General features: G+C 42.2%; 1 protein-coding gene across 3 annotated transcripts in view; it reads left to right on the top strand.

Annotated features, from left to right (window-relative positions):
- The window catches only part of UVRAG (UV radiation resistance associated), a 95,213-nt gene that overhangs the window by 22,614 nt on the left and 46,736 nt on the right, over positions 1 to 25,863 (top strand). For all 3 annotated transcript variants that reach the window (XM_035560496.2, XM_035560497.2, XM_050708039.1), the window contains 7 exons: positions 4,189 to 4,274; positions 17,475 to 17,580; positions 19,575 to 19,701; positions 21,670 to 21,754; positions 22,194 to 22,281; positions 22,851 to 22,911; positions 24,933 to 25,098. In XM_035560496.2, the coding sequence (XP_035416389.1) occupies positions 4,189 to 4,274; positions 17,475 to 17,580; positions 19,575 to 19,701; positions 21,670 to 21,754; positions 22,194 to 22,281; positions 22,851 to 22,911; positions 24,933 to 25,098 (719 nt within the window). The remainder of the gene's footprint in view (positions 1 to 4,188; positions 4,275 to 17,474; positions 17,581 to 19,574; positions 19,702 to 21,669; positions 21,755 to 22,193; positions 22,282 to 22,850; positions 22,912 to 24,932; positions 25,099 to 25,863) is intronic.

Raw genomic sequence — 25,863 nt, 5'->3', positions numbered from 1 at the left:
AGTTCAAACCAAACTTCTTGGCACAAGGTAACTCTTCCTGTACCTTCAGAAGCTCTGTGTTCCTAAGGGGTACTTCTGTCTTAATCTCTTTTGCTTTATAATTTCCTAATTATCGATGCTGGTTATCCCAAATATTACACCGCCTCACTTTGGTGGGTATACTGACTTGTGTATAAAGCACTGCCTGAAATCTTCTGTATGGAGGGATTTTTTGTGTCAGGTGTGTGGCTCTGTCACTGTGGAAGCTGCACCTGATAACTTTTCTGCTTGTCTGTGTCAGTGTTTCCTGATTTCTTGGGAAGCTTTTTTTTGATGGTTGGGGGGAGGGGGGGGTTAGGTCTTCATAATAGTTCAAGACATAAGCCTCATATTGAAATTTTTGATGTAATAGGCAGATGGGATAGCAGTTCTGGTTTCCTTGCAGTGGCACATAATAAGCCTTGTGAAAATAGATGTGTACAAATGCCATTCTGCAAGTCTAATGAAAACCCTGCACACAAAGACACATCAGTCAGTGTTGGATGTGTCCTCTGTTCTTACACATCTCATTATGAATAAAGTTATAGCATTGTACTCTTAGCTTATTTTTTTTTTCCCCGCATTGTTCCAAGTTAGCCTAATTAATTTAATAATCCTTTGAGCTACCATTTAAATAGCCAACCTAGATTTATGGATTCTTACAATTAAGTGCATTTTATTAATAGGGAAACTAAGTTTTTATGGTTATAAATTTCCTTTTCATTCATTAATACCACTTATGGGCCAAAATAAGGAAATTGTTAGAAGCTGACTGAAACATTCTGGGGACTTCACGAACTCAGTGTTTCAAAAAGCACTGTGGAGGTACTACTGAGCACCACTGGATCCATAAAATACAAGTTCCTATTTGCTGTGTTAGCCACTTATTTATAGTGAGAGGTGGGAGCCTGGAAAAAATAGTATCAGAGCAGTCTGAAGTAGGACAGGAACAACAAGCATTGTCACAGCTGTTTTAATGCTGGAGATGTATTGATCAGATGGATGCATCCCTGGTAATCAAACAGCAAGAGCAGCATGCCCACGTCGGAATGCTGTAGTTGATAAATTGTTGACTTTGAAGTGAAAAAGGAAGGTTACATCTTCACTAGGTGATGCACCTTAGTGGTTTAGAACCTTCAAGCCCACTTTTTTTTAATAAGGTAACCTCCAAAATACATGTGTGGGTGCTCAGAATGCTTGCCTGTAGGAAGCGCCTGTCCTATTAAAGAGCAAAGTAGAATTGGTAGAGAAATTGTAGGTAAACCAGGCCCTTACACTGTAGCATTTGTTGTGTTAGCAGGATAAAAGAACCATATTTTCATTGTTACAATATCACTGACTCTTTACTTGTTTTCCCCACTGAATGTCAGAAGGCCTTTAAATTCTGTATCCTTGGTAATAGAGAGAGATTTGGAATTTTACCATTCTCCCATCTCTTCTATCCAGCAGCAACGTAGCTATTCCTGGTACCCAAAGAGAAAACACTTTCCCTGGGTAATGTTCTTAATCAAGTTGTTGTTTTCATGTGACATTGGATACTTGGATCATGGTGAGAAAAAGGTTGGGAAATACGGTTACAAAAGCCTTTCCATGTGCCTTCTGAGCCCTGAAGGGTTTTACTTCTTCGCTGTAGGTATCTCTCAGTGCTCATATAACTCCTAGCATTTACAGTGAGGTTGTGTAAACGAATGTGTGCTTAAGGTCAGAGCAGCTATTGTGAGCAAATAAGCTTTGACCTTAATCACATTTGACTTCTCACTTAATTGTACCTCCACCTTCTGCATTTGTTCAAGATTTTTTTATTATTTCATAGTAAATTATGCAGTGATTTTGGTAGAAGACTTCAGTAGATTGTTTCTGTTGCAACAGCCATGTCCTCCTTTCCTGCTTTCCCGTTTCCTTTGGTTCTGATATGGGACCGTTAAAACACTTGTTCATTATTGGTTTCATTCTCCCTCATAATCATACAGAGAAACTGTCAGGATTTGCTTGAGCTGGACCAACGTCTGAATAAGAAATAGATGTGAGTTTCAGATCTTTGAAGCTGTCAGCCTGGATTTAAAGTATTCCAGACCCTTAAGCGTTCTTTTGAATCTTTTGGTTTTATCTGAGACTGAATGTTTGTGTGTAGCACTGGTGTTTGGCCAGCTTTAACGAAGTAAGGTCTAGGTGCTATACTGGCTTTCCTAGAACCAGCTTTTTCCTCCTCTTTTCCTCAATGTCTTCCTGGCTTTCAAAAATTTTCAACCGTTTACTGTTGCTAGCCTATAAGACTTTCCCTCTCTCCTGTGGTGATATCTTTTCAGAAAGTGCATTTAGGGAAGCAGGTAAAGCTTTTACTTTGACCAACTTAAACACTTTCTTTGGTTCCTTAAAGAAATAAAGCAAGAGCTAGCCCGTACGGCTCTCCATAACTCGAACCATTTGGCTGTGCTCAGGGACAGACAGAACAGTAAGTTATAATCCAGGGACACTGAGCTGTAGCTACGTTTTTGAACAGTCAAGCAGTAAGACCTTTGAAAAGCTGATCTCTCTCTCTACGTGATCTCTCTCTACAGCACGTGGCCTACATCAGTACAGGTAGAGGCTGCACAGACTATATTTAACAGCTAGATCCTGGCCAGTTTACAGAAGCAAGGCTTTTATGTGTGCTTACAAATAGACATGCCTGTATCTGTAATAAATATTGCAGCAGAAAAGTAGACAAACTCCACTTCTAAAGGGTAAGCCTCTGTGATAACTAAGTTTGAAACCTTGCCTTTGCATCTTCTGTGAATTTCCTCAAGGTAGAGTAGTTTGTATAGACCACTCTGTATCTGCTTTGTTGTGGATTTTTCAGTACAGTCTTACAGCAGGAGAAGGAGAGGCTAAAACATGCAGCTGCTTGGAGCTCTTTTCTTCTCCCAGCAACTTCTAGGCCACTCCACGTTTTCTCCAAAAACCTTCATGCCTCACTTTCTGAAGGCAGTGTTTGATGAAATGATAGACCTCATGATATAAAACGTTTTCAGTTTTCCACCATCCTAGCTGAATCAGGGTTTAAGGTGTCTTTCTTTTGGGGATTTTTTTTAGGGGATATATGTATGGATTTCAGCATTTAAGATCGATCCAGCATCTTGGGAATGGGATTGAGGAGCTGAGGCAGTGCTGATACGGTGTCTCTATTGCAGTATGATTCATATGTAGCGTATAGATCTACTGATTTATATAAGTGGAGCCTTATTTTTGGTGGGAAGTCATGTCAGCTGCGTGGCCTGTGGCTAATGCGGTTGTCAGTAGATGTTGACATGTGACTCTGCATTTCAACATCTTGAAATGGAAACAGCCTGCTGAGGCAGGTAAAATATACGTAGGTAGGGGTTGTTGCAGTCGTATCAGAGCACGTCCGTATCACCATGCTCGCTGATCATGCGTACCACCTGGGGTTGCTTCATAGCTAGAATAACGCCTTCTTTCTGCAATCCGTTAAGTCTGTGGCAATGCTGCCGGCTTGTCTGACCTAGTTAGAATTCACTTTGTCATGTGAAGAACCAGTTCTGAGAGTTTGTGGCATTTCATGGAATTTGTGTGGCTATGCCTGACGTGGCAAAGTATGATATTGGACGCTTGTGACGTAAAGAACGGCTCTTGGCCTGTGTTGGTGTCACGCTTCTAGTGCAGAACGTAGGCTCTGGTCTCCTAGGGATGACACAGGGTGTTTGTAACTTCCAGAAACCGGTTCGCATCTTTCAAAGCTTCAGATTGCTTTGATCTTTTAAACACATGGAAGCACGAGTGAAGAACAGGGCTTACCTAATGGTCTTGTGCATCTCTGGCACGGTGCTGAATGCGGAATGGGCTTTCAGCTCTGAAGAATGGCAGTACTGTAAATCACATCCTGCATATAAAATGACTTCGTGCAGTAATGGATTACAAAGTTCAAGTTCTGTGTCTAGAACACAGACAAACATGCTACTGACCTATGATTTTATAGGTAAGTGTTCTTGTAGGCCGGACTTGAGCTGCTGCTGTTGCCGCCTTCAGTTGCTTCTACCAACAGTATGTAAACTTGTATGAAGACAGATCTAAAATGCGTTAAATGCAAGGTCATTTGTTATCAAAGTGCATGCATTTGGTCCAGATGGAAACATTTTTGATTTTTAAATTACCATTTTTTTTCTTTGCCTTAAGGATCACTCAGGTGCCCTGAAGAATAGTCTTCTCCAAGTGGATCAGAACTGTGTTCGTAACTCTTACGATGTCTTCTCTTTGCTTAGGTAAGATTTTTGAGAATATTCTGCATGACATTTTAACTTCTTTGGGTATGTGGAAGGAGCCTTTCCAAATAATTAAATAAAATTCGGTACTGGAATGTGCCAAGGAGCTATTTAGATAGCGTGGGTTTACTACTAGCGATGAGAAGATGAGCCTTGATGTGTGTTTCTTGGTATCCTCTAGGCTATTGCCAGCGGACACTTGAGCACACTGACCTAGAGCTGGCCCAGGAACTGCCTTACGGATCTTGATATCAGGAAGCTTCTTTGTTAGGGAACCTCTCTGGAAAGCCCTTACTGTGTGTTCCTCAACAACACAAAAACTGATTTAAATAAAATAATGAAAAGAAGCACCTTGTTAAAAGCAGCTTGAATGATGCTATAGTTTATATGATAGCTACACAATAAAGACTGTTTTTTTTTCTGTTGAGCCCCTGAACTGAATTTACATTTTCCATAATCTCTCGTAATCCAGAAGAGAACTGTTTAGTGAGGAAGCAGTTATTCCGGGGTGTATAGTACAGGACACGTATGGTAACTGCACTCTTGTTTGTCCTTAGCTGTCTCTCTGGTGAAAAACATGAAAGGTTGGTATGAACGTAAACACAACATCCTTTTTCAGATCTGTTTTAATTATAGCTGTTCAAGAGTGTTAGCTGTGGGGAAGTGTAACAGGGTTTAAAAACTGTAAGTAGGTTGGGTTTGAGCAGCAGGTTGTTTAAAAGGCATTTAACAGGACAGTTTGCAAACTCCAGTTCTGAAGCAATAACAGTAGGTATGTTAAAAAAGGAAAACTTTTAGAAGCAAATGTGTAATACGTTTTCAGAAGTCGTATTTGATCAGTTGTAGAAATTGTCATTTGGTAGTGCTAACAGTAGGTGTCACTGTTGCCTGCGTGAAGCAGTAGCCCTAATTCTGTAGTGAAGAAAGTGGGAGGAAAAGTTGACTCTAGATTGCTTATTCAGAAGTCAGTCTTTTATATGTTCTCTTAAAATTTAAATGTGCTTTTTCTTGATTCTGTAAAACACTTAGACATTTAGAAGGCAGTCTTTAGTTTGTCTTTACTTCTAGTGGAAAACAGCCAGTGGGCATGTTAGGAAGTTCTGGTTACACTCAGACACAATCCATTGGGAGAGAACTTTTATACTACCTAACGTTACACTTTTGTTAAGAGGAAAGAAGAAAATGTATGCTGGTCAGCCTGATTGTTTTGTTCACGAATATTTTCCCTGTTTCCTTTACATTTCTTTGTAGTGTGAAGCACAAATGAAAAAACATTCACTTTTATGCCAGCTGGTCATGAACTTGACCAACTGGAGCCCTGTGAAATCTGAACTTTTCTGAAAGTGTTTGTCGTAAAGCTGGCAGGACATGAAGATGTCAGCTCTGCTAAAGCTTCCCTTGCTGGGTGCTCATCAGTGCTGTTCTGAAACCTGATTACCGGAGCTGTGTGCTTTGATCAGGCCTGGGGAAGTGAGAGTCCAGGTGCACTCCTGCAGTTTCTAGGTGTGCTGTTGGGTGTAGCTCCTGTTTAGCTCTGCCTCTGAACTAAGAGGAACTCCTTTATTTTGTCTTGTCCTAAAAGGAACGTTTTTCCAGTCCTCAACACCAGGCCTGATGTTTATATTTCAGTGGATTCTACGTGTCTTATCAAGGAGTATATACTGCATTGTCTAGTTCCAGCAAAAGTTGGAATGTCTAACTTCTGGCCTTCCAAAGGTGCTATTTTTCTGCCTCTTTCCTTCCTAGCTGGGAAAGTTCTTTGGGAATGGAAGAGAGATCCTCCTTGTAGTCCTGAATTCCCTTCTCATCTGTCACATTAACTCAGCTTTTTTTTTTACAGGTACACTTTCTCTACCCTTGCTTACCCTCGATACCTATTTCAGAAGCCTGGTGATAGCATTTACTACTTCCTAATGATCTCTAGTCTCTTCTTGTCAGGTGTGCTTTTTCTCTTACCACGCAGTCCAGTTTGTCACCTCCTCCAGGAGTCCAGACTTGAGTAACTAGCCTGTGAACTCTTTCCAAAGGTAGTTTTTATATGAGCATGTTCCTCTTAGAACCAGAAGAGAGGGACAGGCATAATTTGAGTTGTGAGTCATTGGACAGGACGTGCACTTTGGGAGGAAACGAATTGCTGTCTGCCTGCTTCTGTCCATTGGCTGTAAAGAGAACAGGGATGTGTCTACACTGTAAAGGTTTGCATCTGGTCACATAAATCCCACGTTTTGAAGACTTTCTCGTGATACGGTGTATTTGTAGTAAAAACTCACAAGTTGCACATGCGGTTTCGTAACGTTTTTGTGAGATTGTGAGTGTGAAGAGCAGCTTGTCCTGGTTTTTCTTACTTCTCACAGAAAGAAGCAGGTCCCGGTGCTGGAGGTATCAACATCTGAGTTATTCTGAAGGAACCATGCTGCCAGGTAGCCACTGTGCTCAACTGCATGACATGAAGACTGCAACCATGTTCTAGTCCAGCCCTTACCTCTTACAGACTGCAAAATGAGGACTTTGTCTCCATCAGCTGTCAAAACTGCTTTTTGGGGAAGAAATTATTTTGCACTTCTCAATTGAAGTGAATAGCTAAAACTTAGGAAGCTTGTGAACATGCCTTTATGAAAAACATATGCTTGGCTCTGATTACATTGATTAAAAAAAAAATCAATTAGGAATGCCAGAGTGCAAACAGTAGAAAAACTTGAGTGTTAGATTAAAATGGTGCCTGTGTGCTCTGATGCTTAATTATATGGGTTTACAAGTTAATTAAGCAAGAGGAGAAGTTTAAATACCCAGACAGCTCAGCTTTACATGAGGAAGTTCTCAGCACCCCTGTAGCTCATGAGCTTTCATGTTTTGGGGCAGGGACAAGAACCTCAGGCAACCATAGAGCAGCTAACAAGTTGTTCATGCCATATGGAGATGACGAATGTTCTTCCAGTCGTTCGTTTTAAAAAGGCTAACGAACAAAAATTAACCACCCCAACTGGAAAGCTAAAATTTTGGTCCCCCCCCCCCCCGGCCATATTGTCCTATTTCTCAAAAAAGAGGTCACTTAAAGGCCTTCTAAATATTATGTAGGTGGTAGTAATAGGGTTATACAGAAACACGTTTCACCTTTCACATAACACTCAGGATGGGCCAAATGCATCTGAGGTCATGTTCTGGACACGTCTCCATAATCAAGCGCTTGGCACATTTGCAGTACTAAAGGGAATAGATTTATATTTAGTATTCACTGAATTTTCTCTCCTTTTTTTTTTCCTTTAATTTTTCAAAATAGACCTTCCAGTATTAAGTGGTATTGAGAGGATGGGATGGGATATGCTGGCAAATCACTAAAGAAAAGACATAGTCTTGTATGTTAAAATTTTGCTTTAGTTCCTACATAGAATACAAAACATTACTTTTTCTACATCAGTTTTTTCATGGTATTGTGACACTTAAAGCAGTTGAGCTTCTGGTAGTATTTATGCCTCTAAATATGTGAGTGCATGAAATTCTCTCAAGTTCAGTATGACACAAAAAGTGATGGAAAGACGAGTGAAACTTGTCCCTTCGTGGTTTTCCTTCCTATATTCTTCTCTCCAGACAAAACCCCTTCCTCTCTGAGCGCGCTAAGACCCTGGCCCAGGCTGCCCAGAGGAGCTGGGGGTGCCCCAGCCCTGGCAGTGCCCAAGGCCAGGCTGGGTGGGGCTGGGGGGCAAGGGGTTAGAATTAGATGATCTTTAAGATCCCTTCCAATCCAAACCATTTGGTGAGTCTCTGGCTTTAACCATTCCTTCAGCAGATGTGATGGCATGTTTTTGCTATTTGGCAAGCTAGTTAGAGCAAATTGGAAACATTTTAGCTGTATTTTTTGCTCAAAATAAAATGAAAAAGGTTGTAGAAATAATAAAAAGAAAAATCTGAAGTTAGTACCACATCAGTGCTGGAGATGCGTGTAAAACAGCAGCTCCGGGCAACTGCTGGAACGTTAATATCACTTAACCTAGCTGATGTTGATTTAAATGAGCCTACTAGGGTGTGAAAGGGCTTCTGCTGCTACTGTGACGTCCGTCTGACCTAGAGGATGAAATCTGGAAAAGAAGAGTAACTCCAGAGAGCATGTAAGTTGTGCCTTCATTAAACAAAACAGCTTCTCACAGCTCTGCTGATAAGAGAGCAAGTCTGGTTGCAGTGTCCCAGACAGGACTTATCCAAGCAGGGCGTACCACCCAGTGAACAATTGCCCTGTGCTTCACGTCACAGCACTGATGGCCCAGGTTTGCTGACGTTAAGTGGCCCAAGCTGGCCAGTGACAAGACATTGCCCTGAGTAGGAGCAGAGCTTGACTTCTGAACTATGAACTAGTTATTACCTTCCTGGTTAGGGGCTCAAAGAAACCTGCATGAACCACATTTTTCTTTGAGTCAAATGCACAGCTATGCAGTATTGAGCATGGTCATGTTGATACATGACAAGTAGAAATAGGAGTTGTTACGAATTGTCTTCCACCTCAGTGTCTTAAATATTCTCATCGTACTTCTCAGGATCTGTCATAGTTCAGGGATTTGCTGGAAGTGACAGGCTTTGTTTCAGGATTTGCTGTTTGAAATGTAACTCAATTTAAAGAAGGTAACTTAAATTAAAGAAGAATGCATGACTTAGGGCTGAAGAGAATTGAGGAACATGAAGGTAGGCAGTGTTTGTCAGTAGGCTGAAATCTGGGGACGCTTGTAAAATCAACTACCTTAAGAGATCCTGACTAAAATGTCAGGACTCCATATAAAATCAGGTTTTGTTTGGCGCTACCTAGCTTAGGAAAGAAGCTTTTTAACAAACACACTGCTTGGTGTTTAGATTCTTCTGCCTTTAGCAGTGGCCTTAACTAACAGAAGCCTTATGCAAGTTAATCCCTGAATCTAGGAGTAAAGAGATGAAGCATGCAGCCCATGTAAGCAGTTACAGTGTTGAAAAACTCATTAGTAGCTGAGAGGAGTTTCTCAGAAACCACAGAGTCCGTGGAATTGCACATGCTAAACATGGTAATTGACTCTGGGCAGCTATTTTTAGCTGGAAACTATGCTAAGCTTGAGGCTGTTTTTCATAAGCTCTGTGAGTGGGGAAGGAATGATGGAGTGAAGGAGACCTTCCTGTGCTGGAAGTGCTTGGTGCTAAGGTGTGTCACGGGGGCATTGGCTTCTTTCCAGCCAAGGAGATGCACGGGGCAAGTCGTGAGCAATGCAGAAGCGTCCTGTCCTGACAGCCAGCTGCTCAACCAGACTTTGCAGTTGTATAGGTGCTGTAAGCAGCAATTCTGAACTTCTGGTGAGGTGAAGATGAAGAAAAACGGGAAGAAAACAGCTCCCAGCTTCTCTGACTCCACTCTGACAGTGGAGCTGTGCAGCAGGTAGGTTTCCATCTCTAGCCTCTGCCGTTCTGCTTGGGCAGAAGTAACGAGCAGCTCTTTGCTTAGGATATTGGTAGATGCAGAGTAAGGAGAGGTAAGGAAGATTTTCTGCATTTTAAATGCATTGAGAATTAAGTCTCTTGTTTCAAGCTTTTTCCTTCTCTGTCTTAGAGAAGGATCCCAAGTCATAGCCCTCGCCAAAACCTTTCTAAATGTTGTGCTTATGGGTGTCATGTGGTAGGAGCGGTGCCACATCTAGGAGGGCGGCACATCAGCAGCTTGATGCTTGTACAGAAAAGCTAGAACAAGACACTGGGAGTCTCTCAGTAACCAAATTGCTGGCTCACGCTGCAGGCTTGCAGACTGTCATGTTGCTGCTGCCGTCACCCCTTCCCAGCAGATGTGGAAATACTCTTCCAAGCGTGGTGTGGGTTGTGGGGTTCCTCTTAGCCTGACTTGTGCTCTTAAATCAATAGGTTCATCCCCTAAAACATGCCTTTACTAGTGATAAGTGCAGTGGTTTTTCTGCGATGGCCAGACTTGATGTTTCTAACTGGGAAAGCTCTCCACCTGGAAGACTTGGCTGTCCGTACTGTGTAGGCAGCCAAGACCAGGCAGGCATCCCCTTGGCTTTGGACGTGAAAACCCAGGTGGCTTAAGGCCAGCCTAAATAAATAGGAACTGTAATCGGACCTCTCGAGTGCCTCTGTGTACGTTAATAAGCAGTACTGAAGTGGATGAACAGTGCAACGAGTGTGATCTCTTCTGGCTTAAAAATCACGTGGGTTGGAGTCGCGGGGTGGCGTCTTCCTGGGAAGTAGTGATGGAGAAGGAGAGAGGGAACTGAGTTTTTGAGAGGCTCCTTGGGGATTTTGATCTGTAGAAGCAGACTTTCAGAGAAATCAGTTCCCAGGCATTTTACTGGTGCGGTGCTAAGCTATCTGGACACTGAGGCTAGTCAGTCATCAGAAGAGCCAATTTATAAGCCTGACTTTTGCCAAAATTTGTAGGAGAGAACAGCGTGGGTCACAGCAAGTTGAAACAGTCCATGAAGCACAAGAGATTTGAACGTAAATGGAGAGTTGGTAGCCTTCCTCTGCTGTTGGTCTTATCTTCAGCTTTCCTAATGCGCCATGCGGAATAAAACACCCCTACAGTAGCAGATCTTCAGTGTGAGTGGGATAGGGATGTTGCTAGCTTCTGATCAAATTCAGTCTGAGAGCACTGTTTTGGAAAGAAATTACACAGAGCCGTGCAGAACTTAAGAAATAGCTTTCTTCTTCTTTTTTGATGGCATGTAAAAGATGTAAAAGTGAAGTGAATCAGTTCAAGTAAATCAGAAGTCAAACCCAGTCCTCATCTCTGTTACAGCTTTACTAGAGTTGCTGAAAAACAGAGCATGTCACACCTAAATAACTTTCTGAAAGTGTCTAAGAAGGAGGATTTTGTGAACAGTTGCACTGGGAACTCTTCCTTAGTTGAGTTACAACTTTGTTCTGAGTATGGCTGTAAGAATGGTAAGCCAAGTTCTTTATTTGTCACCCTGGGCAAAAATTGCAATGAATGCGTGTCTCAATACATAACCGCCTCGAGGAAGGTCTTTACTACACTTTGAGAACAAGTAAATGGATTAAAAATGCTCACTTTGATAACCAAAAACCCAGTGGGTAGGAGCAATGCACTCATGACGGAGAAGTGGCAGATGCTCCTGTAAGAGTTAGGACCATCCTTCTGCCCTTTGGTGGTAGATCTCTTCTACTTCAGCCCCAGAGTACTGTACTTCTTGAAATTAAACTTTGATTTATCAGAGTTTGGGGATGGCTTCCAGAAGAAGCACAGCAATATACAGCTTGAAGAAAGGAGTCACCTGAACATTGACTGGGGTTTCTCCTTCCCCCTCCAGTGGGTAAGGCTTGCGCTCAGCTGTTGCAAACACCTTATCAGGCTTGTGGACTGCATCTGGAAGAACACAATTAACTTGACAGCAGCTGTTTCCCTTTTTGGGTGGAGCCTGTAATCTATTAAACCTAAATTAATGCATCTTTTTCACTTGTGCAGTGAACTGTAGTCTTAGGCTTGCTTACTGCCTTGGAGCTAGAGTTGAAACTTATATTAAGATTTGTTGGCGAGTTACATGTCAGCAAAAGCCAGCAGGATTCTACCAGCATCACTGTCCTTCTGGTAGGAATCCTCTTTATGTATTTATGCCCTTAGAAAATCTGTATTTGCATGTGATTTACCTTTCTGCCATGTGCAGCATCTTGAACGTGATCCTGTCTGTTGCCCTGGCAGTGAGGTTTCTGTAAACACAAACCAATAAGCATGAGTATAATGGAAAAAAAAAAAACTTTCTACATTATTTGTCACAATTACATTTGTTCTTTGAATAAAAAGAACAAGTTGGAAATCCATCCCAGTGGTGGAGTCATATCCGTGAATTGGAATAAGAGGACTGGAGACATCTCAGGCTTTGCGACTTCATTTCTGGAGGTTCATGCTTCGCTTCAACACTTTCACCTTTTCTGCTCGTACCCCATGTGTATCGAGGGTGATCTGTATGCTAGCTAGCTCCTTCAAATGTTCCTCTGCTGGAGGCCAGGACCTCCCCTGCTGCCAGTCCGATGGATGTAGCTTTTTCGTCGTCCTCTCCATTTGCAGATAGCTCAAAGCATCCACTATTGTAGTGTCCATATGGATTCGATTATTCAGAAAGTTCGTCCTACCTATGTAAGTCAATTCATAGCTGTTTGAAAGGGCGATGGAAAGTATCTGTGCTTCAAAAGCTTGGTCTTCTGTGAGTTCCTTCCTGCACTGACTGATGTAGACGTTTAATGCCATCAGTGAGTGAGTCAGACTTGCATTTTATTCTCTGTTTACTCCCTACTGTCTTCTCTCATCCTCCATCTGCTTTTGACAAAAATGAATAGGTTTCTGGGGGAAGTGGGGAAAGGGAGTATATGAAATAAATCAGGAAAATTTTTCTTGTGGGAAAGTAGATGTAGCAAATGATGGTTTAAGGGGCTATGTAAAAAAATCTATGCTATAGCTGGCTGGCATTCCCTATAATATAATTTCTGGACTGATATAAGAAGTTAACTTTCCATTTTTTGTATTTATTAGGAAAGTCCTGGCTTTTTTTAATGATAGGATTGGGTATTGTACTTCCAGGATCCTGCATCTTGCTCGTCGCCAGAAGTGTTCTGCTCCGTTTTCGAAATCCCTGGTAATAATTCTCAGTTTAAATTTAGACTCATTGTGAACCAAGGTTGTTCTGGCAAATGGGACTACAGGCATTTATTTCTTCTTGTGAGAAGTAGTCGTAGTATGTGACTGCTGTAATTAATTGAGGTATTTATGGCTTAAAGTTTTGTACACGAGAAACCCAGATGTCTGATGGAAGCAAAGAGATACTTGGAGTGTATGATAGAACTATGAAGCAGCGTATCAAATGTCTAATAAAGCTGAGACTTTTTGATTAATGTGAATATAAACTTATGTTAGCTTAATAAGCACAACTATCACAGGACTCCAGCCTTTGTTTTTTCAAGATTGTAGCCAGGAATGAACTTGCTATGTAAAGCAGTAAATCAGCAGAACAATTCACGACCGAGAGGAATACCTTGCTTACAAGAGGATACAGCAGTGTCCTAAAGGGAAGCGGTTCAGCTGAAGCTTCAAACATTGCCTTGAGCTTGTTGCAAGCTGAAAGAGAGCAAACGTGGTGTTAGAGCATGTTCCTGAGCTGTAAAATCATGTCAGACCCCTTCCTTGGGAAGCTGGGAAAACCACTTTATTGTGCAAACAAGACAAGGGTGTTATTGCAAAGAAGTCATGTAACAGTGAAGAAGTCCTAAACTTGGCAACTTGCTTTTTCCAAGTCAGTACCCAAGTAGAATCGACTGCCAGACCAATAAATCCAACCCTAAAGATGTTCAAAGATATGAAATTACTCAGCTTTTTCTTGGCAGGGCGTTGTATGCTAAAAACGTTTCAAATCTTACAGCCAAGGTAAAGAGTAGCTTTTTGGGGGGAAGAGGAAACACTTATTTTGGACTTGAAAAGCATTGAAGAAATACCCCAATTAGCCCATATTTCATCAACTGGGGAACTAGGAAGCGATGAGGGTAGGTGTTGAATTTTTGCCTGCAGGTTCTTGTTAGATCAATTAGGGATGCAGAATTTGCTGGTCTTAGATTACAGTACATGGCTGATGTTTTGGTATCCATCCCCCCGCCTCTTAAACTCCCAAAGGAAGGGAACGTTTTTGCTTTCGTCATAGTCTCCCTCATCTCAGAAAGATGTGATATGGGAATAGAAGCAGAATGACAGCTTCACCACTGAACTAGATTAGGGTGGCCTCCCCCTGCAAGGAATTTTAACGTTTGCTTTGATTTCAGAGCTTCCCCGGGCAGCAGCGTGGGACTCACCTGAGCTTGGACAATTACGCAGCAGCTTTCGGGGCCCCAAGCTACAGCAGTAAATCTGCCACGGTTCTGTCCCTCTGACTCTGCTGCTGGCTGACCATGGCCGTGAGCTGCTGCAGGGACACCAGAGCAGCCTGCAGGCGCAGAATGACGACACTGTTGGCTAAGCTCTCTTTAGAAAGACCTGCATTTCTGCTGTAACTGGCTTGGCTTTCCTGACCACTGAAGGCAATTTGATAGCAGGCCAGCAGTGGCCTCTCGAAGCTCAGAATTAGCTCTTAAAGTGCTGTGTAAGTGCTAATTTTAATAACAATAATACTAAAAATCCCTCTTAAATGATGTAGGAAGAATCCTGCCTTGGCTGATAGCACGCAGGTTATGCCATCGGTTGGCTCGGAGCTGTCGATTACTAAACCCGGGCGGATTGCACTCAAGGCACAGACTGTGCTAACTTCAGCCCGTAGCTTTGGACGTGCGCTCAGGCTAGAAATGGAAACAATATGTGGACAATTAGTGTTGAAACTTCTCTCTGCTAATTATATCTAACTTCTAATCCAGATTTATGGCCTAAACTTGGTGATCTCTGTTCATTGGTGCAGGCATAATTTATTCCTCCAAAGCCTATTGTGCCTGTGAAGATGACAGACAAATTTTCCAGTTGGATGTTCTTCAGGCTTAGCTTGTGATCCTGCAGTCGGATGACTGCAGATTTCCATGTGGGCTGCTCTTTTTTCGGCTGGAGAAAGAAGATTTCTGACTGTTCTTGCTTTTGTGACGTGAAGTCCCTGAAATTTGCATCTTGGAAGGCTGAACTTCAGATGTGGCTGTGACCTTTCTGTTACCGTTTTAAAGTTCTCGGGACAGCAGTTCGCATACAGAGGCTGCAGGAACGAAAACTTGCTGATAGTGGTTGACTCAGTGTAAATGGCTCTATTTGGCATCAAGGCAGCCGAGTTTAACTGTAGGACACTTTTAATCTTGCAAGGAACGTCAGGATGTTATTTGGCTTAAAAAGAGAACCATTTAATAATAATAATAATAATAACAAAAAAAAAACATTTTTTAAAAACAGGCTTGATTGCTGAATTAATCTGTACAGCAGTCTCAAGGTTGGGAATATACTTTTAGATAGGGATTATTAAAAAATAAAGAAGCATCCTAAGGTATGCACTGGTGTGAGAGTCATCCCAGATATCTACGTGTTCCTTGTACTTGGGTGTTACAAAACTGTAGGTTGTTAGCTGAGCATTGATCAAAGAAAGTGATACGGAAGGTGACCCTCTAACAACTTATTTAGTTTCATAAATACTCTTTCAACGAGCAGAAGGCTTCTCAGCAGTGGGATTTTGCTACCTAAGTGGTGTGATGTTGAGACTACCATGGTGCTTTCTTGATTGCCTAGCAGACTTGATGAGAATGCTCTTCCAGTGTAAAACTGGATGAAGGAAAGGGAAAGGTACGTTTCACTTGGTTATTGCTCTTTCCATATACATCTTACCTTTAGGTAAGAATTCCTAATGTCTGGAAAGAAAACATTTCAGACCTTTGCAAAAGGGCAGTCTGGAAACTGTTGGAGTAGGAAACCTAAGCCCTGCTGTGTGACGTGGCAGCAGAGCCCTGGGTGACGTTTGGGATGAGCAGCAAGCCTTGGTTTTAACCTGTGTAAGCACGTGTTGTGTAGCCAACAGCCTCAAGATGCTTTGGTGCACCTGCAGGAGGTCCCAGGGCTCTATTCATGATGTGGGACTGAGCCTTTAGGTGAGCCAGTGCTGTTGGCCTCAGCAGTCTCTCTTATTTTTATTAATATATATTTTTTAAGCCCCCAGCCATGTAGCAGTCAGCAGAGCCATGCTGCTTTGTATGTGATTTAGGTGGGGTACAGCTACCCCCAAAAGATCGTAAGAGCCTATCTTCAGAACAGTCTGAGAATCCTAGAAGCATTAGGGTTAGAAGATACCTCCAAGATCATCTGGTCCAACCATCCCCCTACCACCACTGTCACCCACCAAACCATGTCCCCAAGCACCACGTCCAACCTTGCCTTGAACACCCCCAGGGACGGGGACTCCACCACCTCCCTGGGCAACCCGTCCCAATGCCTGACTGCTCTTGCTGAGAAGAAATGTCTCCTCATTTCCAACCCTTTATTATAATATGAAACAAAAGTCTACTTCAGAGGGTGGTGTTAAGGAAAAGCAATGGCGTGAAGGAACTAAAGGTAGCTCTGGATTTAATGTATTCACCATGCATATTCTTGCATAACATGCAAGAGTCCGAATTGGTAATGACCTTGTTTAATATCACTAGCACTAATTCTTCCCTGTTGTCCATGTATTATCTCCTCTCCGTGTACTGGTTTGCTGGGCTAGCTGGTTTTGATGACGTCTTCCTGCTGGTTAAACTAATCCCTAATGTCTGCTGTTGCCTAAAGGTAGGGTGATGAAGGGAGGCAGTATGAGAGGGGCAATACTTTGGGGTTACTCACACTTGAAGCATGTAGGCTGGCTATCTCGACCTAACTGCATACAGACCATTAAAAACCGCTCGCCAAAAACTTTAAATAGCAATGCCTCAATTGCTCATAAATCTGGAAGGTATTAGAAAATGTATAAGGAAGGAGCTGAGCAGCCTCTTCTATATACTGCAGCGCCTTGGTCCTTGGCTCACAGAAAACGTGCAGCCTTCCCTTCCTTCCTTTTAGTAAAAATTAAGTGTTCCTATAAGGCAGAGTTTAATTTTGGCTAAGCAGAGGTGGTCATTAAAGCTTGTATTGGAACAGGCTTGGTCCGTTGGCTGTGTTTGCCCGGCCAAATGTTAACTTCGTGCCGTGGGATTCTCTGACTGCTTTTTTGCTGTTCGGACCAGGCCTTAGCGGAGTTAAATTCTTATTCCAGCACCAGGGCTGCCTGAATAACGGTCTAAGAAATGGAGAAGAAATTAATTGTAAAGCAGTGGATAGGAAAAGTGGACCTCGTGCTTTCGACTTGGGTACCTCTGTGTTATCTCAGGGATGTTTGCACTTTATTTTAAAGTTGGCCCATGTTAATGATGCTCACGGTAACTGCCGTGTACCCATGCCTTCACTCTATGAATTGTGTTACAGCTTAAATATTACACGAGAACCCTATAATCATTGCTTTGCATTATCTATTGAATTAGACAAATGAAAGACATCTGTCACTTGATTGAATTTAGTGACTTGCTGGTTTGCTTTGACCACTTATTTGTAAAATGTGTAAGTTATAGCTCTTCTTTTAACGTTTCATTCATTTCAAAACCGAACCTGGCAATCCAAATTCCCATTGCCTCGGCTGTTTTTGACGTGCCTGGTGTGTTCCACACTGGGACGTGTGGGGAACCTTTAGTAACAGCTGTGACTTCTCTTTACAGGCTTCACAGAGCCCAGTGTGCAATTAAACAGACTCAGGTAACCGTTCAGAAAATAGGAAGGGAGATTGAAGAAAAGCTGAGATGTACATCGACAAGCAATGAACTGGTAAGTTTGGTCACTTAAAATCTTATTCTACGGGCTTGTTGAAGCACCATGATGTACTGACCATAAAATTGCGTTTTTTAAAAAACATGCATGTAAAATCTTTACTTAAACCTGGCATTTCGAATGGAAACTTAACTGAGAAGTGTAATGTAGCGGATTTCAGATTTGTGTGAGCTACTCAGATGGGTTTATAGATTGCTTGTGCTACTTTAGCTGTATATCAATTGCTTTGATACTCTAAAAGCATAAAAACTGCACAGGAAATATAAGTTATATTAGGAAAATCAAACTTTTAGTGATAAATCTTGATGGGTTCTTGTGGTGGATGTAAAATGGAATGAATCTGCTATCTGCATCTTGTTGTACCCTGCTCCCTATGCAAAAACATAGTGTACTCAGCTAGGTTTAAGATGTGTCAAACTAAATTAAGGGTTTGATAAAATGGAAGAGTGGGGAAAACCCTTAATTGCAGCGCTGCATTGTAGATGAAGTCAACTCCCTTAAGAGCGATATAACATCTCCTGTCAGTGACTCCAACCTGGAGCTTGTTTGCCTTCTGGTGGTATCTTGGCTGTTAAAAAGCTTTTAATCATCTTCATCATCTTTTTCCAGTTATGGATATCCTCGCCTTTCCATATGAAGGCTTTTCCCTTATAAATATGTGGAGCAAAACTACATGAACAATGTTAGAACCAGAAATGACACTGATAATGCATGATACAGCTTCTTAGTGAAATGGCACATGGTATAAGGAAATGATTACCCACTTCTCCTTTGTTTAGTAGTCAAAACTCTTCCTGGGCTTCCATCCCTCTTTATAAATGGGTGAGCTATAGCTTCATTCCTTAATACTGAGTCACGTTTCCTGCTGGAGCCTTGAACCAGAAGGCTGGGCGCCCATGTGTAACTGAAGCAAATAAGGAGGAGAGGGAAGAGTTCAGGAAGAGCTGCCTTTTTCTCATGCAGTTAGCGTTGAAGTAACATTATCTCCATTAGCTGCTGGGAAAAAGTGAAAGCTGGCGGCGTTACACGAAGTGAGTGTCTGGTGCTGCTTGCAGAAGCCACGCTCGCAGCGATGTCTGGCTGCCCCTTCACGTTTTGTGCTCTGTCCAGGGATATGGCTGGGCTGGAGGGATGCAAGTTTTCTTTTTCCATTTTGAATCCGTCTTCAGTTATTCTTAACAAGTGTTCCAAACTGAAAATGGTGGGGCGAAAAAAGATTAAAGAAGAACTATATTCTCCCCATCGCCCCCCCAAAAAAAACAACCAAACAAGAAAACCAACCCACCCTTTAATAGAAGAAAATTCTACTTCACTGTACTTGGAAGCGTAATTTCTTAGTGAAGAAAACGCATCAAAGAAAAAAATGATTATTTTAAAGACACAGGGGAAAAAAAAAAAGCCTTAACTTTTAAAGGAGGGATCCTTCTAACATAACTGTGCATAATGACATAATCTGTTCGCTGCTCTGTGTTCTTCCCATGTGGATCCTTTTTTCTCATCTCTCTGAAGCTGGGAACAGAATTTAATAGCGCAGCTCGACACTTCCAGCCTTTTTCCTGCTCCGTATCTCAGTTTAGCCCAGGCTCCTCATTGCTCAGCTCCTCTCTTGTTACCAAGCCCTTTGCCAGGGAATTCTTGTGCTGTTAGCACTCTGCTGTTACTGTCCACATGCTTGTCCTGTGGAAATTTCCTGCTGCATCTCCATCTCTTTATTTCAGCCCTGGGCTAGGCTACATCACTGGGCACTGGAGAAGAGATGTGTCCTGTAGGACGAACAAAACAGACCAAAGCTGAGGTTTTCTCCATCCAAAGTAGCAAAATGATTAGGGTCCCTCCTTATCTGTTGTCTCACTTCTTAGTCTGGCAGACACTAGTCTTGTCCTACTTTTCCCTTTCCTCCTATCATCCCTTTTACAGAACTACTTATGTGAAGGAAAAGTTAAATAAAATATTTTTTTATATTTACTTAAACTCTGTTTTTCTTCCAATAGAAAAAGGAGAGTGAATGTTTACAGCTGAAGATCCTGGTGCTACGTAATGAACTGGAGAGACAGAGGAAGGCCCTTGGTCACGAAGTAGCCTCATTGCATAAGGAAAAGAATACTTTGCATGACCGAGGTGAGTGTACAAATGTTACTGCTTCTGTTGCAGATGTTCATAATCCACTGATCAGAAGCACAGTAGCCTAGCTGTGGTGGTTTTACCCAGCTGGGCAGCTGAGCTCTACCACAATCACTCGCTCACTCCCCCTCCTCAAAGGGAAAGGGGAAGAAAATAGGATGGAAAGGGCTTGAGGTTTGAGTTAAGGACAGGGAGATCACTTAACAATTATCGTTATGGGCAAAACAGACTCAGCGTAGGAAGATTAAAATAATTTATTACCTATTACAAACAGGCTAGAGCAGTGAGAAACAAAAGCGAAGTAATAATACCTTCCCCTCACCCACCCTCTTCCACCTCCTCCTCCTGAGTGGCTCGGGAATGGGCAATGGGGGCTGCGGTCAGTCCCTGACCCTTCATCTCCGCTGCTCCTTCTCGGTCCCTCTCTGCCCCTGCTCCCCGTGGGGTCCCTCCCACAGGACGCCGTCCTTCCCGAACTGAGCCTGCGGGGCTGCCCACAGGCTGCAGCTCCTCCACAACTGCTCCCACACGGCTCCGTACCACGGGCTCCATCCCCCAGGAGCAAACCGCTCCAGCACGGGTCCCCCACGGGTGGCAGCTTCCCCCACACCCCCCGCCTCTGTGGGGGCTCTCCATGGGCCGCAGCCTCCTCCAGGCCACATCCACCTGCTCCACCGGGGGCTCCTCCACGGGCTGCAGCGTGGAGATCTGCTCCGTGTGGGACCCATGGGCTGCAGGGGGACAGCCTGCTCCACCAGGGGCCTCTCCACGGGCCGCAGGGGAACTTGTGCTGCGTGCCTGGAGCACCTCCTGCACTGACCTAGGTGGCTACAGGGCTTCTTCTCGCTCCCCGCTCTCCCAGCTGCTGCAGCACAGCAGTTTTTCTTAAATCTGCTCTCACAGAGGCGCAGACATCTCTCACTGGCTCGGCTCTGGCCAGCGATGGGTCTCTTCAGGTTCAGCTGAAACTGCCCTTTATCTGACATGGGGCAGCTGCTGGGCTATGCTCACAGAGGCTGCCCCTGCAGCCCCCTGCTACCAAAACCTTTCCACATAAAACCGCTACACTAAATTATGATGATGGTGATCAAAGTAAAGGTGCTGTTTTGTCTTTTTTCTTTTTTTTGGTCGAGCTTTAAAGTGTTTCTACTTTTCTTTAGATAAATTTTACAGTCAGATAGAAACTCTACACCATCTGTTATACTGAATTCTGGATAGCACATTCTTGTATTCTGCCTCTAAATAATTTCTTAACGTGACACTTCTCTAAAGCAGCCTTAAAACTGTGCTTAATTAATTTTCTGAAGAAAATGAGAAGAGTTGCACTGTATTGCAGTAAACCGTGGCATGCAGCCATATTTTAATGTCACAAGGGATTTTAATGTACCTGTTAGTCTAAGATCCCATTTTACGTGTTGGAAGACAAAAATCAATCTTAATGGCTTATTACGTAAGTGAAAGGTGAAATGCTTGGTTGTCTTGGCATTTTATTTTACTCTGAAAGTGTCCTACAGTAAAACTCTGTGGTTGTCTTGGTTGGAGCTCACCAGCAACCAAACTACGTGGCTGGCTGATCTTGTTGCAGGACCTTTGAATTCCCAGTAGAGTCCAAAATAAAGAGTCGCTACTGAAAATGAAGTGCGTGTTGTTTGCTTAACTCTGCCAGTGCCAGTACTTGAGCTGCCTTAACGGAGTTACCCTACTACTGTGGACGTGAAGGGAACAGGTGTAAAAGGAGAATGAGCTTTCATAGGTTGTGCTTGGCTGGTGAATGGTGTGTGGTGCACGAAGACAGGTGTGCCTCCTCCTGCACTGTCATTCCCCAGCTTGGCAGCATGTCACAGCAAATGGGCACCTGAGACTAAATGGAGGGTTAGTGCCAACGCTTGTGTCGGTATCTACTCTTACAGCTTCAGATTTAAGAAAATATTTGATGCTAATTGTTTTTCCTGTTTCCTCATATAGAAAATGCGTTTGAGACTGAGTACCAGAAGCTTCAAGAGCATAATGAATCTCTGCATGAATTAAGAAAAGAATGCACTGCTAAGAGGTAAAAGGACCCGTGATTTTTTTTTCCACTAGTCTGCAATCAGGGAAGACATACAGGTTTGAGAAGCGACTTCTGTTGCACCAAATTCTTCCTTATTGTTGCCCTAAAACTTCTGTTAAGACCTCTCGGCTACAGTTTGTAGTTATCTAAAGTGATAATTAACAGTAGCAAGTCTAGAAGAGAAGGAAACGGGCTCTCCTGCACGTGTAGGCTATGATAGAACGTATGTCTATTTTGGTGAAGCACTGCTTTGTAATGGTTAATTGTTGTAGTCCAAATATGCCTATAATAGAAGATAAACTGAAAATGAAATGTTGCTTTGTCTCTTTAGCCATCCTTGTAGAATTGCCTTTTTGAAGGGGGTGGGGGTGATCGGGGTTGATAGCTTTACTTAAAGCTTTCCAAGAAGCTAACGATTTTGGTTTCTTTTCCCCTGCAGAGAGCTGTTTTTGAAGACAAATGCCCAGCAGACCATTCGATGCAAGCAGTTGCTGTCGGAGCTGTCTTACATCTACCCTATTGATCTGGTATGTTTCAGATGGTCTAAAATGTGTATTTGATGTAAACAGGAAGTTCGTTTCACACCTGGAACAAACCTTGCTTTTCTGTAGGATCGAACTTTTCCCTCGTATTGCTTTTTACAACTTTTTCTTGGATTTGGTCCGTAAGTTGTAAACCTCACACGGAGAGGACTTATGCCAGCATCATTCAAATAGCCTCAGCTGTAAGAGCAGAATGTATATAACTGTAACTTAATGGATACTTGCCACTTTGTATGTAATTATTTAAAGTAACCTTGACAGTAGGCTAGCTGAACTTTACTAGAGTGCACAAAAACAGATGTCAAAATATAGAGCTCCTAAACCTTTTTCTGCAATGAATTAAGGTAAAGCTCTTCCTTTAAAAAAAAAAAGTTGCATTTACTTTTTGAATAATTCAAATGTTACTAAACCATTATCTCAGTCTGTCTGGGTTTCATTGAATATTTAGTTTTTCTTTACGAGATGCTTTGTTGTCATTGGGTTTTTTACAGGCTTCTATTTTCTGGCTGTTGTTGTCCCATTCTCACTTCTCATTGTTGATTTTAAACTTGCAGAATGATCAAAAGGATTACTTTGTTTGTGGAGTCAAGCTTCCTAATTCTGAAGACTTTCAAGGTAGCTGGATATTCTTAACTTGGTTCTTACAGTTGACACTGCTTCTAAACATGATAAAATTAAGTAAACTGATAGTAATTATGGCTAATGATCCACATTTCTGATTGGAAAGGTCTGGACTGGAAGAAAGCTTGCTCATTATTTATTCTTAGAAACTTCCTTCATGCTAGCTAGGAACTGACTCTTAAAGTACTTCTGTATTCAAAGTATAATTAGTGATACACTGCAGCAGGTTATGCAGAGAGGATGTGGAGCCTCCTTTCTTGGAAATGCTCAGAGCCCAGCCTGTGGTCCTTGGCAACCTGCTGTAGCTTATCCTGCTAAGAGCAGAGGGGTAGGAATAGGCAATTTCTAGAGCTGCCTTCTGAACTCAGTGATTCTAGGGGGAAAAAAATTGCGTTTTTCCTAGTTTCAATCTATAAATAGTGCTCAGGCGATGTGCATAAATCTCCATTTAGTTTGTTGCGGTTGCTGATGAACTTACCCAATAAACATCTGGCATAAATATGACTTAGCTTCCTGACGCTAATTCCTGCTGTGGTGTGGCAGGATTTTACAAGTCAGCTTCTACTGTAACTTTGCACATCATCTTTTTGCAGAAGCAAATCCGTATGCCTGCCTGTGTAAGGGTCATACAGGTAACTGCGTGCATTCATCTGTAGGTGTTGGACGTGAATTGGAACTTTGTTAAAAATCCCCTTGGGAATTTCTTGCTCTTAGTACTTGTTCACTCTGCCAGTCATATGGTTTCTTGGGCAAAAACCTCAATTATCTAACTCTTTAAAGGCATCCGAGAGGAGTTAATTTGAACTAACAGCGGGCATATTGAATGCTAGAATAATGGAGGAATAATGTTTAACACATTAATTTGTTTTCTTGGTTGCACCTGTGAGAATGAACTCAGCTCTGTAATTCTTGAGAAGGCAGTGGTGTGTGTCTCTTGGCCTGTTTTCAGTTTACTGATATTAACTCCTTACAAAAGAATGACTAATTCTCTATCAAAGTCTCTGGAAATACTGTTTTACAGGGAAGAAGTACTCAGCATTCAAATTAGTGAAATACAGAGTTGTCTAACTTGCTGTGTCTTAGTTCAGACTCTTAGAAAATATTTTAAGAAGTCAGGCATCTCAAGTATCAGTGATTTTATTTGCAAAAATAGTGTTGCTTCAAAGGTTGAATGTTTTAAAAAAGGATTTTGTTAAAGGATTTAACATTGAAATCCACGTATCATCTCTTGTTCTAGAAGTCAGCATGATTTCAGATGTTGTTGAGCATCATTAAAAGCTTTCTTAGAGTGTCCTCAGTTAATTGCCCGGGACTCCCTTGTCAGTAGGGATGATTCTGTTGTGGTGTTTGTATTGGTATGTTCACTTATAAAGAGGAGGGGAGGGAAAAACTGAATCAGAAAGGAGAAGCCTTTTACGTGGCTAGTATTTGGATCCTAGAAAGGATGTAATTTGAATCTCAAGACCTGTGTATTCCCAGCAGGTGAAGCTTTAAGGCTGCAACCTTAAATGTCAAATTAAAAATGACACTTTAAAACAATGGGTTAATCTAACTTCTTCGACTTACTGCCAGACAACAGAGTGCAGAACCTGGGGTCAGTCTCTCTGCAACTGATCTCTCTAATGAGTAAAGCTGTGGAGGAATGCAGCTTTTTTCTGACCCTGATAATATGTCACCTGCATATTGAGAAGTGCAGAAAGTTTAAGTCTTGAATTATGTCTTGGGATTTCTTCCCACTTTTCCATCTCTTCTTTACCCTCCCTGACCCAACCAAACTTTGGGAAGAGTAACTTTAAGCTTCAAAAGTGTAAAATTGGAAGGAGGATATGTCATCAGCCATTTTGTTACCTTTAATAAGAGGCAAATGGTGAACTGAAAATAATTATAAAGCAGTCTGAATTTGTTTCATTTGTGTCTATTTGTATGTTATAACTTCTGACAATTTCATGAAGTACTGAGTCTGTACTGAGATTCAACTGATGTATTTAATGGATTTTTTTTATTATTATTGACAGCAAAAGATGATGGGAGCATTGCTGTTGCCCTGGGCTACACCGCTCATTTGGTTTCAATGATATCCTACTTCTTGCAAGTGCCACTCAGGTATCCCATAATCCACAAGGGCTCCAGGTCTACAATCAAAGATAACATCAATGACAAATTGACAGAGAAAGAACGAGAGTAAGTACGCCGTAAATATACTTTCTTCAAAACAACAAAAAACACCTAAACTTGAACAGTTTGGGGTACTGTGATGGGATACTGATTATGAAGTTATTTGGTACTGTGTTCAGTAGGTGTGGGACAGGAGTTTGAGTTCCTGTGAGCTAATTATAGTCCAGTTTTGTCATTCTACATCTACTGAGAGCCAAATGCTATTGATTAGGCATCTAATAATGATAGAAAAACTTAACTAGTGGACCTTGTAGGTAAGTTGTGGCTTCTGATTGGAAAACTTGCCTTTTGTATTTCTCTTCCGGCTATGGGAATAAGCTGCAGACACCAGAAGCAGCCTTCAGTGGGGAGTTGCTGCAGGTGCTGCTGTACTGCTTGATACGCGACAAAATAAACAGCTGTCTTTAGCACGGAGGACTTTTTAAACAGTTAGGAAAGAGTTTTGTGAATTGTAACCTACTAATAAGTCAACTTAATATTCAACGAAGAGTTTTTCATCTGGTCTATAATCATTGTCTTTCAACATGGATCTAGGTTATTGTTATTGTTAAGCTGCTGGGAAGCTGTCTTGCTGTCCTTAAATCCACTCCCCGAATGCCTCCTGCGTTTTGGCACCTTGCCTGTTTTCCCACTGTCTTTCCACCTGTGTGCTCAAATATGAAAATAGTGGCAATTACTGGTTAAGCTCCACTTTGTAGCCTGCAACCACAGAACTCAAAGGAATGCAGCGCTGACCAGCTGCGGGAGACCAGCTGCTCCGCTCTGATCCTC

Source organism: Cygnus atratus, chromosome 1 (genome assembly GCF_013377495.2).
Source record: "Cygnus atratus isolate AKBS03 ecotype Queensland, Australia chromosome 1, CAtr_DNAZoo_HiC_assembly, whole genome shotgun sequence".
Lineage (NCBI taxonomy): Eukaryota > Metazoa > Chordata > Aves > Anseriformes > Anatidae > Cygnus > Cygnus atratus.
Note: the sequence above shows the minus strand (reverse complement) of the source record. Positions and strands in the feature narration are given on the sequence as shown.